This window comes from Pristis pectinata, chromosome 29 (genome assembly GCF_009764475.1).
Source record: "Pristis pectinata isolate sPriPec2 chromosome 29, sPriPec2.1.pri, whole genome shotgun sequence".
NCBI classification, from domain to species: domain Eukaryota; kingdom Metazoa; phylum Chordata; class Chondrichthyes; order Rhinopristiformes; family Pristidae; genus Pristis; species Pristis pectinata.
The window spans coordinates 2,162,015-2,183,635 of NC_067433.1; the positions used below are offsets into that span (position 1 = coordinate 2,162,015).

General features: G+C 45.3%; 2 protein-coding genes across 3 annotated transcripts in view; one reads left to right on the forward strand and one right to left on the reverse strand.

Annotated features, from left to right (window-relative positions):
• dbnlb (drebrin-like b) overlaps positions 1-7,687 on the reverse strand; it is a 35,110-nt gene extending 27,423 nt beyond the window's left edge. Inside the window, exon 1 of the mRNA XM_052040725.1 lies at positions 7,537-7,687. Within this exon, the coding sequence (XP_051896685.1) occupies positions 7,537-7,619 (83 nt within the window). The 5' untranslated portion in view covers positions 7,620-7,687. The remainder of the gene's footprint in view (positions 1-7,536) is intronic.
• A 3,955-nt stretch (positions 7,688-11,642) lies between these two features.
• Positions 11,643-21,621, forward strand: part of piwil2 (piwi-like RNA-mediated gene silencing 2) — a 71,323-nt gene continuing 61,344 nt past the window's right edge. The window contains exons 1-4 of one of the 2 annotated variants that reach the window (XM_052041266.1): positions 11,643-11,685; positions 13,049-13,275; positions 17,347-17,455; positions 21,390-21,516. In XM_052041266.1, coding sequence (XP_051897226.1) covers positions 13,057-13,275; positions 17,347-17,455; positions 21,390-21,516 — 455 coding nt within the window. In that variant the 5' untranslated portion in view covers positions 11,643-11,685; positions 13,049-13,056. Of the gene's footprint in view, positions 11,686-13,048; positions 13,276-17,346; positions 17,456-18,994; positions 19,044-21,389; positions 21,517-21,621 lie in introns of those variants that run through there. The other variant, XM_052041267.1, reaches the window with a different exon arrangement.

Here is a 21,621-nt window from a genome sequence, read left to right on the forward strand (position 1 = left end):
ATGAGATTTTTATCTTAGGCTCATTGTTGAATTGTTTTCCTTTGCACATTTATTACCTGTGTGTGAAACACTACAGAAATATTTAAGCATTGTTTCACAAGTTCAACTTTGAAATCTCTACAGGTTTAGCTAATATGCAATGCATGAAGCAACAGGCCCAAGTTTGCTAAAAGTATAAATCTATAAACCTAAGACTCTTATCTCTGGAAGAAGCAAGGCTAAGTAGTAAATGAAAAGGTTTTAAAGTTATGGGAGGATCTTTCCAGTTGTGGCAAGAGAAATATAAAGGACCATTAATACAAGACAATCCCTAATAAATCCAACAGGAAATCCACAAGAAACTTCTTTATCCAGATTGGGAAGAATGAGGAACTTGCTCTCACAGGGAGTGGTTGAGACAAGCTTCATTTAAGGGGAAATGGATAAATGTACAATGATGAAAAGAACACAAGGAGATAAGGAAGTCAGATTTGGCCTATTGATTCTCACACCTGCTCTATCCTCAATACGATCAAGGCTGATTGTTACTTTACAGAAGAGAAAACATTTACAGGCTGAGGTGGAGAATGGCTGGAGGAATCTTGCATGGTGCATATGCACCAGCAGACTGATGATGGGTAGAATAGTCTCTTGTGCTGTAAATGATATAACTTTGCAGTATTAAACAAAAAAATCCCAAAATCAATTTGTACAGCATTCTTAATGCACCACGGAAAACTACTCAGGCATGGCAAATAGATGTTGGAATGGACACCAATCAGGAAGTGCACATAAGCGTTGTACGGTCGAGCCTTGCTCAAGAGACAGGACTCGAGGGGTCTGAGATGTTGCTCAGTTCAGATAAGGTCAAGGACAATGATATACAAAAAAGTGGGAATTTAAACTGCAAGATCTTGTACTATAGAATGAAAACAACAAGCAGAAGAAAATAAGCACATTCTGATCCGCTGAATTCACCAATTATCGCACTGCTTCCGGATTTACTGCTCTTCCCCATTTCTACGGAGAACATGTTCCTTATTTCACAAATCCCTTGCTAAACTGCATAGGTTGATCATTTGCAACTTTTCAATACACGTCAGTACTAGGTTTCATTCCAATGGAACTGCAATGACACAATCCACATACATCCTTTTCCTCCCTCCCTCTTTTGGTGCATTGTTCGGGTCTCAACTTCACACACAATCTTTCTCAGCATATCAACGATACAAGGTTTGTTCAGTCCTCTCTTTCTCCAGCAATTTTCCAAGTCCATTGTCTAAGTGCAGACCACACTCTTGGATTGTCCCTGGGCAGAGGGCAGCAGGCACATGGAATTCCACCAAATGCCCATCCTCTTTCCAAGTCATTCACCATCCTGACTCGGAAGTGTTTCTGCATTCATCTTCACTGGTTCTAAATTTGGGAACTTCCTGTCCTATAGCATTGTGGGAATATCTTCAGATAATGGTCCAAGAAGGTGGCTCACCAACATCCAGCTTCTCAAGGACAGTTAAGTGATGGGTAATAAGTGTCGGAAAATCTACATCTTCTAAAATAAATAAATCAAAGGTTGTATGACCTACACTGCCCTAGAGCATAGCCCTGCAAGGACAGTGCTGAGGAAGTATTGCCCTAGGGTAATCGTGCAACTCATCATCTCTGGAGACCCCTCTAGATCTTAACCCTCGGACTGAAAAGATCACCCAAGTCAGATGAATCACATCATTATCAAGAATTTTAAGTGAGGCCTAATCTAAATAAGTTTTACATCAACCCAGAGAATCCAAAATCTATGGTTGCAGCGATTAGTGTTCTGTTGCAATCGCCCGTCACCTCCAGCATTCCTAAGTACAACTGCACCCCAACCTCCACATCCAAGAACAACTATGCACCCACCCCATACACCAGATCAAAGACATCTTATAATTCACACAGAATCAAAGAATGGTTACAACACAGAAGGAGCCACTTAGCCCATTGGTCTGTACTGGCTATATATGTAAAGGCAATCAACTAGTCCCATTCCCTCACTATTTCCCCACTGTCCTGCCAAATTCTTCCCTTTCAAATTCTCTTGCTCTTTTTTGAATGCTCCTACTATCCCAGGCAGTGCATTCCAGACCATAATTATTTACTCCACTAAGTTTTCTCTAGTGTCATATTTGGCTCTTTTGCTCAACTTTTGTCATGTCTCTCCTATTTCATTTTTTACTTCCCCTCTGAAATTACCATAATCAGGTCCTTGACCCCGCCATTGGGAACAGTTTCTCTGTGTACAGCCTTCATAAACATTCTTCACAACCTCCTCTGTTCCAGGGTGAACACCAATTTCTCCAGAGTAACAAGAGATTCTGGAGATGCTGGAATCTGGAGCAATACACACAAGATGCTGGAGGAACTCGGCAGGTCAGGCAGTAAACAGTTGCTGTTTCAGGTCCCGATGAAGGGTTTCACCCGAAACGTCCATAGATACTGCCTGACCTGCTGAGTTCCTCTAGCACTTTGTGTTGTACCAATTTCTTCAGTCGATCCATGTAACAAAGATATTCCTCCTCCCTGGAATCATTTTAGTTGATCTCCTCTGCACCCTCTCTAGGGGTTTCACATCCTTCCCAAAATGTGGTGACCAGACCTGGATACAATACTCCAATGACGTTGAACCAGTATTTATGAAAATCATTGTGATTTCCTTGCTCGTGTTCTTATGTCTTTATTTGTAAAGTTCAACATCCCCAATACATTTCTAACCACCTTCTCAACCTGCCCTGCCACTTTCAACACGATTCACATATACACCCAAATCTCTCAGCTCCTGTACTTCGTTTAGAATTGTGCCCTCTAATTCACATTGGCTCCTCCCATGCTTTGGACCAAAATATAACACTTCACAATTCTCAGTGTTGAATTTCAATTGGCACCTGACTGCCCATTCTACCTGCTTATATCCTCTTGTAGTCTGCTACTTTCTTGCTCCCTATGCCCCCAAGAATGGTATCTGTAAATTTGGAATTTGTCCACAATACAGACAAGTCATTTATATACACTGAGGAAAGCAGTGGTCATAATATCAAACCCCCAAGGAACTCTGCTGCACACTGCCTCCCAGCCTGAAAAACAAACTCACTACTACTGTTTCCTGTTGCTTAATCAATGTTCTACTGGTGCTGCTACAGCCCTGTTTATCCATAGCCTTCCCTCTTGCTGACAAGCCTACTTACTATATGGCCCTTGATCACACTTACCTCATCAACTACACTTTCCTCATTGATCCTTTCCGTAACTTCATCAAAAAACCCTTATCACATCAGTTACACATCACTTGCCTTTAACAAATCCATACTGACTTTCTATAATCAAGCCAAACACATTAACAAGGCTACTAGTTCTGATCTGACTCGTTTCTAGAACCTTCCCCTGGCTGGTTTGTGCTTTATTCCTACACCATTTTTGAACAAGGATGTAAAATTTGCAATGTTTTGGACATCAGGCACCATGCCTGAAGCAGTAAATGATTTGACATATGCAGCCAAGGACTCTGCAACTGCCTTTAGCAACCAAGGCTAGGTCTGTTCCACCTGCATCAGGTGATTTACCCATTAAGTGCAGATAGCTAGATGTTCCTCTTCATCAACTTTTAGCCCATCCAGAATCTCAACTATATTTTCCTTTGCCAAACCAGGATAAAGACGAATGTAGAGTACTCAACCAATACTTCAGCCATGTTTGCTGCCTCCGTGAGTGGATTTGCCGTTTGTCTCAGATCAGTCCAGCCTCTTTTAAAGCCCTATCACACTCAGAGTCCACAAGAATAATCTGGAACCTCTTGTGTTTTCTGACAAGCTTTTCTTAGGTCCCTTTTTACTTCCCCTCTGAAATTTCCACAATCAGCTTGGTTTTTATGCATTAAACAATTTGACATATTTTATATGTTCCAGTCCATTCCCGTTTTGATCATCCAGGAAGTTCAATTTCTCTGCCCTGCTTCCTCAAAGAAAGTATCTAGACTGCAGTCAAAACACAAGAAATAGGAGCTGCAGCCCTTGGCCATTCAAGCCTGTCCCACTATTCATCAACATTATGGGTCCTTTGGGTAAGGAAACCAAAACTGTTCACAGTACTCCAGTAGTGGTCTCACCAACACCCTATATAATTGCAGGAAGAATAGCTTTACTCCAGTATTCAAATCTTCTTGTAATAAAGACCAGCATATCATTTATGTTCCTTCTTGCTAGCTGAACCTGCACGTTAGCTTTCAGTGGCTAAGGTATAAGGACACCAAGTCCCCTTTGAATATCCATGGCAACCAAAGTGGATACCTTCACATTGTAAAATTAAAAACAGAAAATGCTGGTAATACTCAGGGCAGGACACATCTATAGGAAGAGAAACAAAATTAAAATTTCAGGTCAAGAACCCTGCATGAGAACAGGGAAGGTGAGAAAAGAAGCTTGTTAAGCAGCACGGAGGGTGGGGGAGGGGGTGTCTCCAACCTACTCCCTCGTGAACTCACTCCAACCTGTCCCCTCGTGAACTTACAACACTGCCTTCACAAGAACCAACCCCTGACATTGTCATCAAACCTGCTGACAAGAGTAGTGCTGTTGTGGTCTGATGAACTGACCTCTATCTCTCAGAGGCCAGGCATTAGCACTCAAACACCTTCTTATACGTCCCTCTGGAGCATGGCCCCATTATCAAACACCTCAGGCCATGGTCACCCAATTGTGGACCTCATTTCCTCAGGATATCTTCACTCCACAGCTGCCAGTCTTATGGTGTCCCAGCCTCACACAGCCCACTTCTATCCCCTGGCCAAAATCCACAAACAGGACCACCCTGGCAGACCCATTGTTTCAGCCTGCTCTTGCCCCACTGAACATCTCTTCCTGTCTTGAATCTATCCTTTCTCCTCTGGTCCAGTTCCTTCCAATTCTGATGCCTTCCACCACTTTGGCCATTTCCAATTCCCTGGTCGCAACATCTTTACCCTGGACATCTAATCCCTTTACACCTCCATCCCACATCACAACAGTCTGCGAGCCCTCGGCTTCTTCCTTGAGCAGAGGCCCAACCAGTTCCCCTGCACCAACACACTCATTCACCGGAATGAACGTTCTCATATTGAACAACTTCTCCTTCAACTCCATTTACTTTCTCCAGTTCAAAGGTGTAGCTATGGGCACTCGCATAGGCCCAAGCTATAACCGTGTTTTTGTGGGAAATGTGGAACAGTCTTTGTTTCAATCTTACCCAGGGCCATTTCCTCAACTCTTTCTCCAGTATATCAATGACTGCACTGGTGCTGCCTTCTGCATTTATGCAGAACTCAACAGTCTGATTACTTTTCCTGCCAATTTCTACCCTGTTCTCAACTTCACGTGATCAATCTCCGATCACAGTCAATGACTCTTCTTTTTCTGGATCCGTCTCCATTTCAAGAGATAAGCTAGCGACTCACATCCATTACAAGCCGACCAAATCCCACAACTATCTCAATTATTCTTCATCCTGTTCTACCTCCTGCAAGGACTCTGTTCCATTCTCCCAGTTCCTCCACCTTGTCATGAGACTTTCTGTACACGCTCCTCAAAAAAATGTCTTCCTTCACCTTGAACTGTGGCTTCTCCTCCACTGTTGTTAACAAAGCCCTCGACCGCATTTCATCCATTTGCCACACCTCTGCTCTCAGCCCTTTCTTCTGGAACAGAAGGATAGAGATCCCTGGTCCTCACCACCCAATCCATTCAACAGATCAGTCTCAGCAATTTCACCACTTTCAAAGATAATTCACCACCAGGTACATCTTGCCCTCTCCTCCTCTTTCAGCATTTCATAGGGACTATTCCCTTCACAATTCCATGGTCCAACTTTCCATCCCCACCAATCACTCCAATTCTCTCAGCACTTCCCTTGCAACTGCAGGCAATACTACACTTGTTCCCTTCTTGCCATCAGGGACCTGAACAGTCTTTCCAGGTGAAGCAGCGATTCACTTGCACTTCTTCCAATCTAGTGCACAGCATTCAGTGTTCACAACGTGGCCTCCTCTACACTGGAGAAACCGAACACAGATTGGGTGATCATATTGCGGAACACCTGCATTCAGTCCACAGGGGAACCATGCTTCCGTTGCTGCCACTTTAATTCCCTATCCCACTCCAACCTATGGGCTTGTGGCCTCCTGCACTCTCACAGTAAGGCCCAACGTAAGCTTGAGGAACAAGAGCACATCGAACATCATCGTCTGGTCACGTTGCAGCCTTCTGGATTTAATATTGACTTCTACAACCTCAGTAACTTGATTTCTTGGTCTGTATCGGTCATCTGTAATATTGGCTCATACTGTTTGTTTTTTCCCCCTTTTTTCCCATTGGAAGTGGAGGACATGTCCACCTTTACCTGCTGGGCATGTCTTCCTGCTCTGCATTTTGCATATCCTACATTCTTCTGAATACATTCTCACCCTCAAACTGCTCCCATTCTCTCATTGCCCAGATAACCTTATTCACAGCTAATTCCCATGGTCACCCCAGTTTTACCCTATCAGAGACAACCCACCTTCCCCACCCTCCCAACAGATTAACGAGCTTTTGTCTCCTTCCCAGTTCTGACAAAGAGTCTCTGACCTGAAAGGCTGATTCTATTTCTTTCCCACAAAGGGAGCCTGACCTGCTGGGTAGCATTTCGCTTTGCTATTTTACATTTACAGCATCTGCAGGTTTTTTTTATATTTTCAACTTCACATTATATTGCACTTATCACGCTCTTGCCCACACACTTGCTTCGTCTAAATCCATTTAAAGCCTTTTTATCCTCCTCCTAACTCACAGGATGAGGGAGATAGAGGAGTGCTTATGGCTCCTCGACAGTGGGGGCAGAGAGTGATCACAGGCTGGTGTGTGTGTGTGGGGGGGGGGGGGGGGTCACAGGCTCTCCCCAGGGTGGGTGGGGTGAGGGGGCCAGGCTCTCCCCAGGGTGGGGGTTTGAGGGGGCCACAGGCTCTCCCCAAGGTGGGGGTGTGAGGGGGCCACAGGCTCTCCCCAGGGTGGGGGGATTAGACAAGCTCTCCCCAGGGTGGGGTGGGGGGGTCACAGGCTCTCCCCAGGGTGGGGGGATTAGACAAGCTCTCCCCAGGGTGGGGTGGGGGGGTCACAGGCTCTCCCCAGGGTGGGGGGATTAGACAAGCTCTCCCCAGGGTGGGGTGGGGGGTCACAGGCTCTCCCCAGGGTGGGGGGATTAGACAAGCTCTCCCCAGGGTGGGGTGGGGGGGGTCACAGGCTCTCCCCAGGGTGGGGTGGGGGGGTCACAGGCTCTCCCCAGGGTGGGGTGGGGGGGGGTCACAGGCTCTCCCCAGGGTGGGAGGGATTCGACAAGCTCTCCCCAGGGTGGGAGGGGGTCAGGCTCTCCCCAGGGTGGGGGCAGAGGATGATCACAGGCCCCTCCCCCGCTAGGTTACAAGCTCCACCCCCGGATCCCACCCGGCTCCCGGTCAGTGACAGCCCGGAACCCCTCGGTCCGGCCCCGTATCCCCAGCCCCTTCAGCTCCCTGCTCACCAGTCGGTGGCCGTCTTGTCGTTCACCACATCCCGGTAGGCGGCCTGCAGCGCCGGCCCGTTCCTGCTCAGGTTCACCGCCATCTCCCGCTGCACTCGAGCCACCAGCCACCGCTTCCGGCCTGGAGCCGCCCGCCTGCGCCTGCGCACAAAGCCCGCCCGCCCTCCACCTGTCCTCGCCGCGCATGCGCGCAAACCCCCACCAGCCGCCCCCGATACGCATGCGCAGTTCTCAGCTCCTGTTAGGTGTGTGGATGCCTTTGCTAAAGTTAGTGATTTGCGTTTGAATGGCGCCGCAAATCCAGCATTTCTCACCCACTGCGTGCTGCAGACCGATGCAAACTCTGCGGCGAGAGGTCAGGGTCCTGCCAGCATGGAACACTCACGGACTGGGTCCTATCCAAAACTTCTGAAACTTAACACTGAGGGATTGTTCGGGACTGGAAAGTTGAGGCCATGTTGACACCCTGCAAATATTGCAAGAAAAAATAATGATATGCTTGGTATCCAATACAACGTTCTATACTGTATTACCCTATTTTATGAATGATGTATAGTTTGGGAAGAAAATATTGCATAATCCCTAAATGACCTTGAGAAGGTGATTGGAATTATTATTGCCACATGTACCGTGGTACAGTGAAAAACTTTGTTTTGGATGCCATCCATGTGTAACCTTGAACCGCTGCAGTCCTGTTGATGAAAGTGTTCCCACAGTGCTGTTCGGGAGGGACTTTCAGAATTTCCTCTAAATCAGTTCCTTGAGATAGGCTTCCAGTCCAGGTAGCTGATGAGGCCAAGGTGGGACCTACAGACTCTACTGCAGATAGGGCAGGAGTTAATTACCTAGGCATGGAGCTTGGGAGGTGTTCCTGATGCTTGGACTTGAGGTTTTCAGCCGTAAGTAGGATAAGCAAACCATCATCAAAGTCACATCTCAGGCCAACATTCCCAGTTCTGACGGCCTACAGCTCTGCCTTCAATATTATAATTCCAAGCAAGCTCATCACCGAACTCTAAGACCTGGGACTCAACACCTCCCTCTGCAAGTGGATCCTTGACTTCCTGACCAACGGATCGCAATCAGTAAGGATAGGCAGCAACACCTCCACCACGATTATTCTCAACACTGGTGCTTCATAGGGCTGTGTCCTCAGCCCCCTACACTACTCACTATACATTCATGACTGCGTGGCCAGATTCTGCTCTAACTCCATCTACAAGTTTCCAGATGATACCACCGTAGTGGGTCGTATCTCAAATAATGATGAATTGGAGTACAGGAAAGAGATAGAGAGCCTGGTAACATGGTGTCATGATAACAACCTTTCCCTCAATATCAGCAAAACAAAAGAGCGGTCATTGACTTCAGGAAGCGGGGCTGTGCACATGCTCCTGCCTACATCAACGGTGCTGAGGTCGAGAGGGTTGAGAGCTCAAGTTCCTAGGAGTGGACATCACCAATAGCCTGTCTGGTCCAACCATGTAGATGCCATGGCCAAGAAAGCGCATCTGCTTCCTCAAGAGACTACAGAAATTTGGCATGTCCCCATTGACCCTTGCTAGTTTTTATTGATGCATCATAGAAGGCATCCTATCTGGATGCATCACGGCTTGGTATGGCAACTGCTTTGCCCGTGACTGCAAGAAACTGCAGAGTTGTGGACACAGCTTAGCACATCATGGAAACCAGCCTCCCCTCCATGGACACACAAGAGATATTGCAGATGCTAGAATCTGGGGCAACACACACAAAATGCTGGAGGAACTCAGCAGGTCAGGCAGCATCTACAGAGGGAAATAAACAGTCGACGTTTCGGATCGAGACCCTTCATCATGATTTCATCATTTTGTGTGTGTTGCCCCCCCTCCATGGACTCTTGTGTAAACTTCTCGCTGCCTCAGTAAAGCAGCCAGCATAATCAAAGACCCCACCCACCCTGGACATTCTCTCTTCTCTCCCATTGGTCAGAAGATACAAGCACATACCACCAGGCTCAAGGACAGCTTTATCCTGCTGTTATAAGACTATTGAATGGTTCCCTAGTACAATAAGATGGATCCTTGACCTCACAATCTACCTTGTTATGACCTTGCACCTTATCATCTACCTGCACTGCACTTTCTCTGCAGCTGTCACACTTTAATCTGCATTCTGTTATTGTTTTACCTTGTACTACCTCAATGTACTGTGTAATGAATTGATCTGTATGAACGGTATGCAAGACAAGAGTTTCGCTGTACCTTGGTACATGTGACAATAATATTCCAATTTCAATTAATTACATTCAGTCAGCTCTATTGGACAGACCACGCTGCTCACATGCCCAACAGCAGACTCCTGAAACTTGCTGCACTTGAGCTTGAAATAGAGTGCAAGAGATTACCAGGTGGATAGAGGAAAAGGTCAAGGATTTTCTCAATTCCTCCTTGAGAAAGTTTAACATCCCCACACATTCTTGTAAATCCCTGGTCTATGACTGCTTAAAATGGAGAAGGAGCATTCGAGATGGTACTAAGAGCCTCATGCATGCATCAGGAACATAGAGAACCCAGAAAGAGGACAACACATCCCAAAAAACCATTAGCTCTATCTTAGCAGAGCCCACAGTTTCCACATTGATCTCATCAGCCACCTCAGAGCCACAGGACTTGGGTGGAAACAAGTCATTCTTGATCCTGAGAGATTGCAGAAGGAAACAAAACATTATTCTCAGTCTGCCTATCTAACCTTTTCATATTTCTAAAGAATACTACCAAGTTCCCCTTCAATCTCTATTTGAGAAATAGTCTCAGCTTTTTACAATTTTTCGCAGTATCTGTAACTTCACCTTTCCGCTGTAATTCTAGTAAATTTCTGGTGAATCTTGACTAATGCTTTTATATTCTTTTTATGACACATAAATTGGAACTGTGCATAATGTTCTTATGATTTAAAGAAATACAAAACTCCTTCCTGAAGCGTTTGTCCTGAGAACATAAGAAATGGGAGCAAAATGGGCTATTTAACCCCTTGAGACCACTCTGCCACTCAATAAACTCACAGTGATTCTTTTCTCAAATCCGTTTTCCCACCTGATCCTTTGTCCTGAAATCTCCATGGAGTGTATAAAGAGGTATCAGGTTTTTAAATCTTTCCCATTTGTAACTTCTCATTTCTGGTATCATCTTAGCAATATAGCTTTTCCAAAAGCAAAACACTCCATACACTCGAAATTTCATGTTTTTCTATTCATATTTTCATTTGGTGTAAAAGGCCATTCTGCCCATTGAATCTATTCCAGCCATTAGAGAAATCCCATCCCCTCACTTATTTCCCTACAACCCCTTCCTTCACACATGCCCATTGACACCAACCTCCCCCCATCAACACACAATTGTCCCACCAAACAGATACACCAGGGGTACTCTAAAGTCACCAATTAACCTACCAACCTGCACTTCTTTCGGAATGTGGGAAGAAACCAGAGCACCCAGGAAAACACACATGGCCACAGGGAGAACTTGTAAACTTCCACACAGACAGCACTGGAGATCAGGATTGAATCCGGGTCTCTGGATCTTTGAGGCAACAGCTCTACATGTTGTGCCACCGTTCTGCCCCCCGAACGAAAATCAGAGAACGTAAGAAGTCCTCAGCGTCTATCTGGAACAAGTCTATTTCTCTGTCCTCAAGTGTGGTCTGACCTGCTGAGCATTTCCTGTTTCTATTGCATTTTATTTGCAACACTTGTGGAAAGCCCCAGTACATTAAAGATAGCCTATAAATGAAAGTAAGCTCTCAAAAGCACACAAGAGAATAAACCAATGCAAAACGGTCAAGTGCATAGAGGGTTGGAGGGAGGATTCCCAGGCAAACACAATGCCGGTGAATAGACCGTTTGATGGGTGAAGCGGCTCAGGTGGGACCCGGGCAGAGCCCTCGCACCACGTGCCAGGCCGGGCAGCACTCCCACGTGACATTACCTGAGTGACAGCAGCGTCGACCAATCGTGGACCAAACCCCGCCCTGTCCTGCAGCCAATCAAGATTGAAAAGGAGGGCGGGAAATTCGTAAACTGGAAAAGTCTGATCGACGGGCGACCTCCTCCAATAAGAAAGGGGGCGGCGCCATCTGGTGTCGTGGAGCCAAGCAAGCGGTGGCGGGCAGGTGGGGTCAGAGCGGTGGCGGTGGGTCGGGTCGGGTCGGTCGAACCCCCAGATGAGTGGGAGGGAGGCAAGGGCCGGTTGACGCCCCACAGGTGGGGGAGGAAGGGCCGGTGGACGCCCCCCCCTCCCAAGGAGGGAGGGGCGGGCAAGGGCCGGTCGACGCCCCACAGGTGGGGGAGGAAGGGCCGGTTGACGCCCCACGGGTGGGGAGTGGGGGCATGGGGTGGTTGACCCACTCCTAGATTGCAGGGGTGTGGGCAGGACTTGATTGACCCCTTGGGTTGACTGAGGGTCCAGGTGGGCAGAGCTCAGGTTGGTGGGAGGGAGGGAGGGACGGGGGTCTGTGATAGTGGAGTCGGGGGCAGGTGGGGCTAAATTGGGTGGTGGCTCAGATGGGAGAGGAAGCACTTTAAGGCCCTGGTGGTAGGTGGGGTGGGTTATAAAGCTTGTGGGATGGGAGTTAACTGTTCACAACAGGAGTGGTGGAGAGGGGCAAGTGGTGGTTTATAGGACCATAAGATATAGGAGCAGAATTAGGCCATTCGGCTCATTGAGTCTGCTCTGCCATTCAATCATGGCTGAACTTTTTTTTGCCCTCAGTCCCATTCTTCTGCCTTCTCCCTATGACCAGGCTAGGAGATGGAATGTTAAGGTAATGGTAGAGGGAGAATCTCTGGTGGGACATGGGTTAGATGAGATGGGGTAAGAAAGGCCCTTGATTGATGGGGCATGGGAAAGGATGAATGACCTTGGGGTGGTTGTTTGGTGTTGCTTGTTTAGGCAAACAAACTGATTTCTGTACACCCTGATGAGTAATGTGTTTGTGGTTGCAGGTAGTAATGGAAGGGACAGACTTGCATTTTCATGGTGCCTTTCAGCGCCTTTGAACGTCAGCAAAAACTTTTTAGACAATGAATTAGTTTGAGCATTGTGCAACATGGGGAGCAATGCACTTTGTTGGGATAAAAGTTTCTAGTGTTTATTGAAGGATGAAATTTGGTTCAGGATATCATGGGATATCCTGCTCTTTCTCAACATGATCTTTGTTGCTATGATAAGGGCAGATAGGCTCTCAGTGTAGTGTCTCATCTGAAGGAAGGCTACCACAGCAAAGCAGTGTTCCACCATAACTGAACCTGTGATGGTCTGCCAGGGGACTACTGTCTCAGAACTGTGTTGGAAGTGTCAACCTGGATTTTGAGTTGGAATCTCTCGAATGGGACTTGAATTTGTGACTCGGATGTGAATGCTATCTGCTGTGTTACTGCCAACACAAATGAATAAATGTGGCTCAGGAAATGGTACTTCCTACACAAATTAAACAGTAGAATATGAGCTTGTAATGAGGATGCTTTGTTTCACAGGTGGCTAGATGTCTGATCGGGCTAGATTCCCTTACCGAGGTGGCCTGCCTCGTACAGTGATTGACCCACATTTATATGGACCTCGACAACGGCCACTGCCAGAATTTGAAGCAGAGATAGCACGAGGGAGAGCGTTTCCCAGTGTGAGACCTCTGAGGCCTGAGTTATCGGGAGATGATGTACGGCAACCCACACAACCTGTAGTGTATCCTACACTGACTTACCAGGTACACTTGTAATGTTTTCAGGAAATCTGAAAATGGCACACCATAGATCTCTTGCTTAGAAATATGAATGCTTCGGAGATTTCTGCCTTCATTGATCTGATGTACAGCATTCAAAAACATGAACATTAGAATATATAATCTCTTAAAAGAAGAATATCTGCAGAATTATCACCAGAGCTGTGCAGTTCTGGTCATTGCATTACAAGAGGATGTGATTGTACTAGCGAGGGTATAGAGGAGCTCTTTAAAGATAGTTCAGAGCTCTCAACATGTAAAAAGCTTCTAGACAAGCACGAGATTCACCAAGGCATAGGAAGTTACAGACCAAATACAGTAAATTGGACTAGTCATACGGCACGGAAACAAGTCCTTCAGTCCAGCTGGTCCATGCTGACCAAGATGCCCATCTAAGCTAGTCCCATTTGGCCCATGTCCTTCTTAACCTTTCCTATCCATGTACATGTCCAAGTGCCTTTTTAAAGTTGTTCACGTACCTGCCTCCACCATGACTAGTGGCGGACCAAGAGACCTGATCCTGTGCTGTACGATTCTTTGACTGCAGAATTTTAGCTACAGGGAGTGATTGGCAAGGCTTCTATTTGTAACAGAGGAGACTGAGGGAATATTAAATCGGTGCATAAAATTATGAAAATTTAGGCTAAAAGTCTCTCTTTTATCTATCAAACTGCTACACAAGAAAGTCAAAGTATTTAAGGATGCAGGAGACCGCCATGGGTATAGTTGTTTAATCATGTGTGAAAATTCACCAGGCTAAGGAAGGAAACACTGAATAAAGGAACTTGCATTTCACGACTTTGGGATGTTTCAGAAGTTCAAAGCCAATGAAGGGCTGTTGAAATGCAATCTCTATTTTAATGTGGGAATAACACACATTCAAGCTCTCTGTCTATCTCAACAATACTGTCAAAGAGTCACAGGGCTTTACAGCATGGAAACTGGCCCTTTGGCCCAACTCATCCATACCAATCAAGTTACCTATCTGAGCTAGTCCCATTTGCCCACGTTTGGCCCATATCCCTCTAAGCCTTTCCTACCCATGTACCTGTCCAAGTGTCTTTTAAATGTTGCAATTTTTCCTGCCTCTACCACTTCCACTGGCAGCTCGTCCCATATACCCACCACCCTATGTGTGGGGGAAAAAAATTGCCCGTGGGTCCCTTCTAAATCTTTCCTCCCTCACTTTAAACCTATGCCCTCTAGTTTTGGACTCTCCTACCCCGGGGAAAGGACTCTGACCATTTACCTTGTCTATTCTCCTCATGATTATATAGAACTCAATAAAGTCACACCTAATATTTTCAGGCAGTGCATAGAACATATTGGGTTTGGTTGATGTCAACATTGATATCCTGAGGTTAGATTTAAGATTGATTTGAACAGACTGTGTTGGGTTCTGATGAAGTGTCTTATTCATTAACTCTGCTTCTCTCTCCATGTGCAGGAGAAGCCAAAGGGTGGTGGTAGATGGTTCTCTCTCTGATTGGAGGCCTGTGACTAGGGGTGTGTTGCAAGGGTCTGTTTTTGTCTGTTGTTGTTTATCATCTATATTAATAATTTAGATGATGATGTGCTAAACTGGATCAGCAAATCTGCAGATGACACCAAGATTGGCGGCGCAGTGGACAGTGAGGAAGGCTATCAAAGCTTGCGGTGTGATCTGGATCAGCTAGGAAATTGGGCTGAAAAATGGCAGATGGAATTTAAAGCAGACAAGTGTGAGGTGTTGCACTTTGGGAGGACAAACCAGGGTAAGACTTGCACAGTGAATGGTCGGGCACTGAGGTGTGCGGTAGAACAAAGGGACCTGGGAATACAGATCCATAGTTCCTTAAAAGTGGCATCGTAGGTAGATAGGGTCATGAAGAGCTTTTGGCACATTGGCCCTCGTAAATCAAGGCATTGAGTACAAGAGTTGGGATGTTATGTTGAAGTTGTATAAGACGTTGGTGAGGCCAAATTTGGAGTATTGCATGCCGTTCTGGTCACCTACCTACAGGAAAGAGATCAATGAGCTTGAAAGAGTGCAGAGAAAATTTGCACAGATGTTGCTGGGACTTGAGGACCTGAGTTACAGGGATAGGTTGAATACGTTAGGACTTTATTCCCTGGAACGCAAGAGAATGAGGGGAGATCTTGTAGAAGTATACAAAATTGAGGGGTATAGATATGGTGAATGCATGCAGGGTTTTTCCCTCCTGGTTGGGTGAGACTAGAAATAGAGGCACAAGTTTATGGTGAAAGGTGAAATATTTAAGGGAAATCTGAGGGGAAACTTCTTCACTCAGAGGGTGGTGTGAGTGTGGAATGAGCTGCCAGTGGAATTGGTGGATATGGGTTCAGTTGTAACATTTAAGAGCAGTTTGGATAGGTACATGAATGAGAGAAGTATGAAGGCTTATGGTCTGGGTGCAGTTAGATAGGACTAGGCAGAAAACCAGGATGGTATGGACTAGATGGGCACAAGGGCCTGTTTCTGTGCTGTAGTGCTCTGACTCTGTGCAGCCTGAACTGCTGAGTACTTCCAGCATTTTCTGACTTTGTTTTTGCATTTCCAGCATCTGCAGTTTTTTACTTTTTGCTACTCTTTTAAGCAAGGTTGGCCAATCCCCTGAGACTGGCTCAATGACTTTTTTTTACTGGCTGTCCAAGCTATTTTTACTCATGCTTTGAGTAAATGGTTCAACCATTCTCATCTTTGGAACTTTCTCCCTCCAAGGGTGGTGAAAGGAGAGCACCTTTTAAGGCAGAAATAGATTGAGATGCAAAGGGATAAAAGTTTTGCATTGCGAAATCAGAATGCAGAGTTAAGATTTACAATCAGATCAGTCATGATCTTATTAAATGGCAGAGCAGGCATGAGAGACCAAGTTGCCTACTCCCCTTAATTTGTAGTGCAGGACTTGTGTCAAAGCTCACATGGCTAATGGGCGCATATTTGGGTATTTGTACTGAGCTATACGCAATGTAATATGGGTTACAAATATTTTATTAGCCCATTCCCCTGATTACAGTCTGCAGCACTGCAAATTTTAGTTTTTTAAATATTTATTCAGTTCTTTTGAAAGTTTCTGTTGAATCTGCTTCTCCCCTCCTTTCAGACAGTACATTCCAGTTCACAATGATTTGCTTTTTAAAGAGGGGAAAAAAATTGCAATACTTTTGCCTAACAAACTTTATCTGTGCCCTCTAGTTAACCTCCCTCCTCATGGTAGTTCTGGATTAATTCTTCAAGTTGGAAATTGCCACTCTGATTCCATGCTGCTTGTACTTTGAAATTTACCTTTGCTCTTTTGGCATTTCAGGCTGTGTACCTGTGGTGAATTGTAATTGTTTTCATTGGCAACTGAAACGGTCAGTTGTCCATTTATGAAATAGCAGGTATGCTTCCGCTCCACTGATTTTTACCACCCACCCCAGCGTGAGCATACGCATACACTCTATCCCTGTCCGTGCCCTCCTAGAGATCTTGGGAAACTGTTGCCAGGACTCCTTTTACATATTGTTGCCCACCACTATTGGATACAATTTGAAGGGGTGGAGAAACAAAGGACTGCAAATGCTGGAATATCTACATGAAAAACACTATGATGTTGGAGGAACTCAGCAGGCCAGGCAGCATCTGTGGAGACAAGCAGGTTGACTGCCACTTTTCTCCACAGATGCTGTCTAGCCTGCTGAGTTCCTCCAGCATCATGGTGTTTTTCATTTGAAGGGGTGATCTGGCTGCATGTCATAAGCAGCTTATCTGTTGTACATGTTGAGCCTGTGATCCAGAGATACCGTTTTACAGATGACATTGTAATCAAGATCTCACTTGCCCTTGCAAATCGAGTTCGCTCTAGTGTCCAGATTTAGATTTAATTTTTCAGCAGACTGGACTAAAATTGATTATTTGGTCATAATGAAGCAAAGAAATTCAATTGTGCCTTTCCTTGTTTGATATTCTAAAGTATGGTATAGTCTATGATGTGGTCGGGGATGAATTTCTGTTGCACCTTTCAACAGCTCTGGGCAAGTTCTTTCTCCCTAACTGTCTGCCTGTTTTCCCAGTCACTGGGCCGTTCAGGTGAACTGCTGCGTGGTCTTGCCTCACTGCCACAGTTTGGAGCTTATGGCCGAGGAGATCACCTCAGCAGGAGGACCTCTGTTCCAGTCGTAGGTAAGAACCAGCTGCAAGTATTGGGTGATGCCTTACTGGTTGTCAGTGAAAAGCACAACCCCACAGTGTAAACCCATCCCCACCCTAGTAGTCAATGAAAGCTGCATCTTCTACAGAGTTGCACTGACTCGCCACACAGACCATTTAGCCCAACTATGATGCTGGTGTTCATGCTGCAGATTAGCATCCTCCCACAAATCTTCACAACCAAGACCAGACCCAGTTTATCAAAGATTCTTGGTTGTGTGTGAAGAGAGATGAAGAAAAATGCCAAAGGCTTTTTATTCTTGGTATTAATTAGTTATTGGTCTACCTAGGGGCAATGAGTCTGGTTAAACCCATGAGAGGCTTCATTGCGAAGGGAGCACAGAGGCAAATGGGGAAGCAGAAATAACCAAAGAAGAATTGACTACACGTTAGTTATTAGAAGTAGCACAGTTATAAGAGATGCAAAATATAAATCTAGGTGACTTGTACACTGTGCTAGTCGGTCTTGTTTGACGCTTGTGTTTGGTGCCTACCTCGGACCTGGGCTATTACTGTTGGCTCTCGTGCACTGCCTATAAAAGAAGATAATCCTTGTGGATGAGGTAGTGAGAATGGCAACAGACGAGACAAAGTGCTGGCTGTTACTGTAGATGGCCATCGAACCCATGCCCACTTGGAGCATTTACAGCTGTCACCCAGAGGGATGGTATCTTTTCAGTTACCTTAGAATCTGCTTGGTTCACAGCAGTGGATTGTTTAATCTAATTGTCCTATATCAAGCACTCATCCTAAAATTCCAGGATCATATCCCAAATAATGATTTTATTTATGACTCTAATTCTGTTTATGACTCTTGGATCACTTCATAGAATGCATCTGTGATGACTTTCTTGAACAGCATGTTAGTGAACCTACAAGGGAAAATACAATCTTAGATCTGGTCCTGTGCAATGAGACAGGTAAAATTAGCGATCTTGTAGTTAGCGATCCTCTTGAAAAGACTGATCATAGTATGATTGAATTTCTCATGCAAATGAAGGGTGCAATAATTTGATCTAAAACCAGTGTACTATGCCTAAACAAGGGAGGAGTTGGCTAGCGTAGACTGGAAACACAGATTGTATAGTGGGGACAGTTGAGAAACAGTGGAAGACTTTCAGAGATTTTTCATGGTGCTCAACAAAAGTATATTCCAGTTAAAAGTGAGGACAGTAAGAGTGGGGAGAGCCAGCCTTGGATAACTAAGGAAGTAAAAGAAGGCATCCAACTGAAAGCTCATACATAGAAAGTCACCAAGAGTAGTGGGAAACTGGAAGATTGGGAAAACATTAAAAAGCGACAAAGAACCACTAAGCAAGCAATAAGGGAAGATAGATTATGAAAGTAAACTAGCAGAAAATATAAAAACAGTAAAAGTTTTTATAATTGTATAAAGTGAAAGAGGGTGGCTGAAGTGAATGTTGGTCCCTTGGAAGATGAAGGGGGAATTAATATTGGGTAATGTGGAAATGGCTGTGGTCTTGAATGACTATTTTGTGTCAATCTTCACAGTGGAGGACATGTCGAACATGCTAAAGAGATGTTATGGATGCGATGGGAGGTGAGGACTTCGATACGATTGCTGTCACTAAAGAGGTAGTGATGAGAAACTAGTGGGCCGAAAGGTAGATGTCCCCTGGTCCTGATGGGATGCATCCCAGGGTACTGAAAGAAATGGTGGAAGTTGTAGTAGAGGTGTTTATGATAATTTACCAAAATACTCTGGGCAGGTCCTGGCGGATTGAAAGACAGTGAATGTCATGCCACTTTTTAAAAAAGGCTGTAGGCAAAAGGCAGGTAACTATAGGCCAGTTAGCTTAACATCTGTAGTCAGGAAGATGCTTGAAGCTATCATTAAGGAAGAAATAGCGAGACATCTGGATAGAAGTGGTTCCATCAAGCAGACACAGTATGGATTCAGGAAGGGCAGTCTTGACAAACTTACTGGAGTTCTTTGAGCATGTAATGAATGCAGTGCATAGAGGGGAACAGGTGAATGTTGTATACTTGCATTTCCAGAAGGTGTTCAATAAGGTGTTGCCTAAAATACTTATCCATAAGATAAGGATGCATGGATTTGGGGGTAATGTATCAGTATGGATAGAGGATTGGTTAACCAATAGAAGGCAGAGGGTTAGGATAAATGGGTGTTTCTCTGGTTCGCGATCAGTGGTGACCGGGGTGCTGCAGGGGTCGGTGCTGGGACCACAACTGTTCACAATGTGCATTAATGATTTGGAAGGGACTGAGTGTAGCATATTTAAGTTTGCTGATGACACTAAATTGAGTGGAAAAGCAAATTGTGCAGAGGATGCGGAGAGTCTGCAGAGAGATAGAGACAGGTTAAGTGAGTGGGCAAGGGTCTGGCAGATGGAGTGCAATGTTGGTAAATGTGAGGTCATCCACTTTGGAAGGGAAAAAATAGAAGATCAATTTATTATTCAAATGGTGAAAGATTGCAGCATGCTGTTGTGCAGAGGGACTTGGGAGTGCTTGTGCATGAATCGCAAAGGGTTGGTTTGCAGGTGCAACAGGTTATCAGAAGACAAATTGCTAGAGGGATTGAATTTAAGAGCAGGGAGGTTGTGCTGCAAATGTACAGGGTACTGGTGAGGTTGCACCTGGAGCACTGTGTGCAGTTCTGGCCTTCTCACTCGAGGAGGAATATACTGGCTTCGGAGGCAGTGCAGAGGAGGTTCACCAGGTTGATTCTGGAGATGAGGGTGTTAGCCTATGAGAGGAGAGTGAGTCGCCTGGGACTATACTCGCTGGAATTCAGAAGAAACACACAAAATTATGAAAGGGAAAGATAAGATAGAGGCAAGAAGGTTGTTTCCACTGGTAGGTGAGATTTAAAACTAGGGGACATAGCCTCAAGATAGGGGGAATAGATTTGGGATGGAGATGAGGAGAAACTGCTTTTCCCAGAGAGTAGTGACTCTGTGGAATTCTCTGCCCAGGGAAGCAGTAGAGGCTACCTCATTAAATTTAAGACACAATTAGATAGGTTTTTGCATAGTAGGGGAATTGAGGGTTATGGGGAAAAGGCAGGTAGGTGGATCTGAGTCCATGGCCAGATTGGCCATGATCTTATTGAATGGTAGAGCAGGCTTGATGGGCCAGATGGCCGCCGCCTCCTATTTCTTGTTTTTCTGTTCTTGTATCAGCTGGCTTCATTTTCCTTCCTCCTAAAATATACTGTGTGTGAGGAAAAGTGCCTCATATTAGCACTTCAGTAGTAGTATAAAGTGCCACAAACATAGTAACATTTCCTAAAGCCTTCACAGGAGTGCAAATCAGACAGAATTTGACACCAAACCACAATGTGACATTAGGACAGGTGACTAAAAGTTCAGTCAAAGAGAAATTTTGAAGACTCCTCTGAAAGGAGAGGTTAAGGGCTTGTAGATTCTTAGGCTAGATGACTTAAACTTTAGAGTTGTACAGCATAAAAAGAGGCCCTTCGGCCCAACTTGTCCATGCTGACCAAGTTGCCTACCTGAGCTGGTGCAATTTGCCGCATTTGGCCCATATCCCTCTAAACCTTTCTCATCCATGTACCTGTCTAAATGTTTTTTTAAGCATTGTAATTGTACCCGCCTCTACCACTTCCTCTAGCAGCCCTTTCCATGTACCCACCACCCTCTGTATCGAAAACATTCTCTCAGGTCCCCTTTAAATCTTTCCCCTCTCACCTTGAACTTATTGCCCCCTAGTTTTAGATTCCCCTACCCTGGTGGGGAGGGGAGGGGGGAATACTGACCATTCACCTTGTCTATGCCCTCATGATTTTGTGTATCTGGTTAAGGGAATTATGAATAACCAGAATCTCCCCATTTAATCCTTTCATATTATTTCTGTACAGTAATATGACTTTATTGAATTTTAATTCCTTTCCCCCTTGCAGGCAGAGGGATCTTAAGTAGAGGAATATCCAGTGACCTATTAGGAGGATTTAAACGTGAAGTAGAACAAGCAACTGGGGATGCCTTTCCATCGGGAGCAACACCACATTGGAGCTATGAACAAGTTGGGTAAGGAGAGTTGTGTGACCAACTATCTGCTGTTTTTGACCTGGCATTGATGCTGGCACTGCTGAGAATTGCAGTTAGTCAGAAGCTCCAGTCGAGGCAACCTGT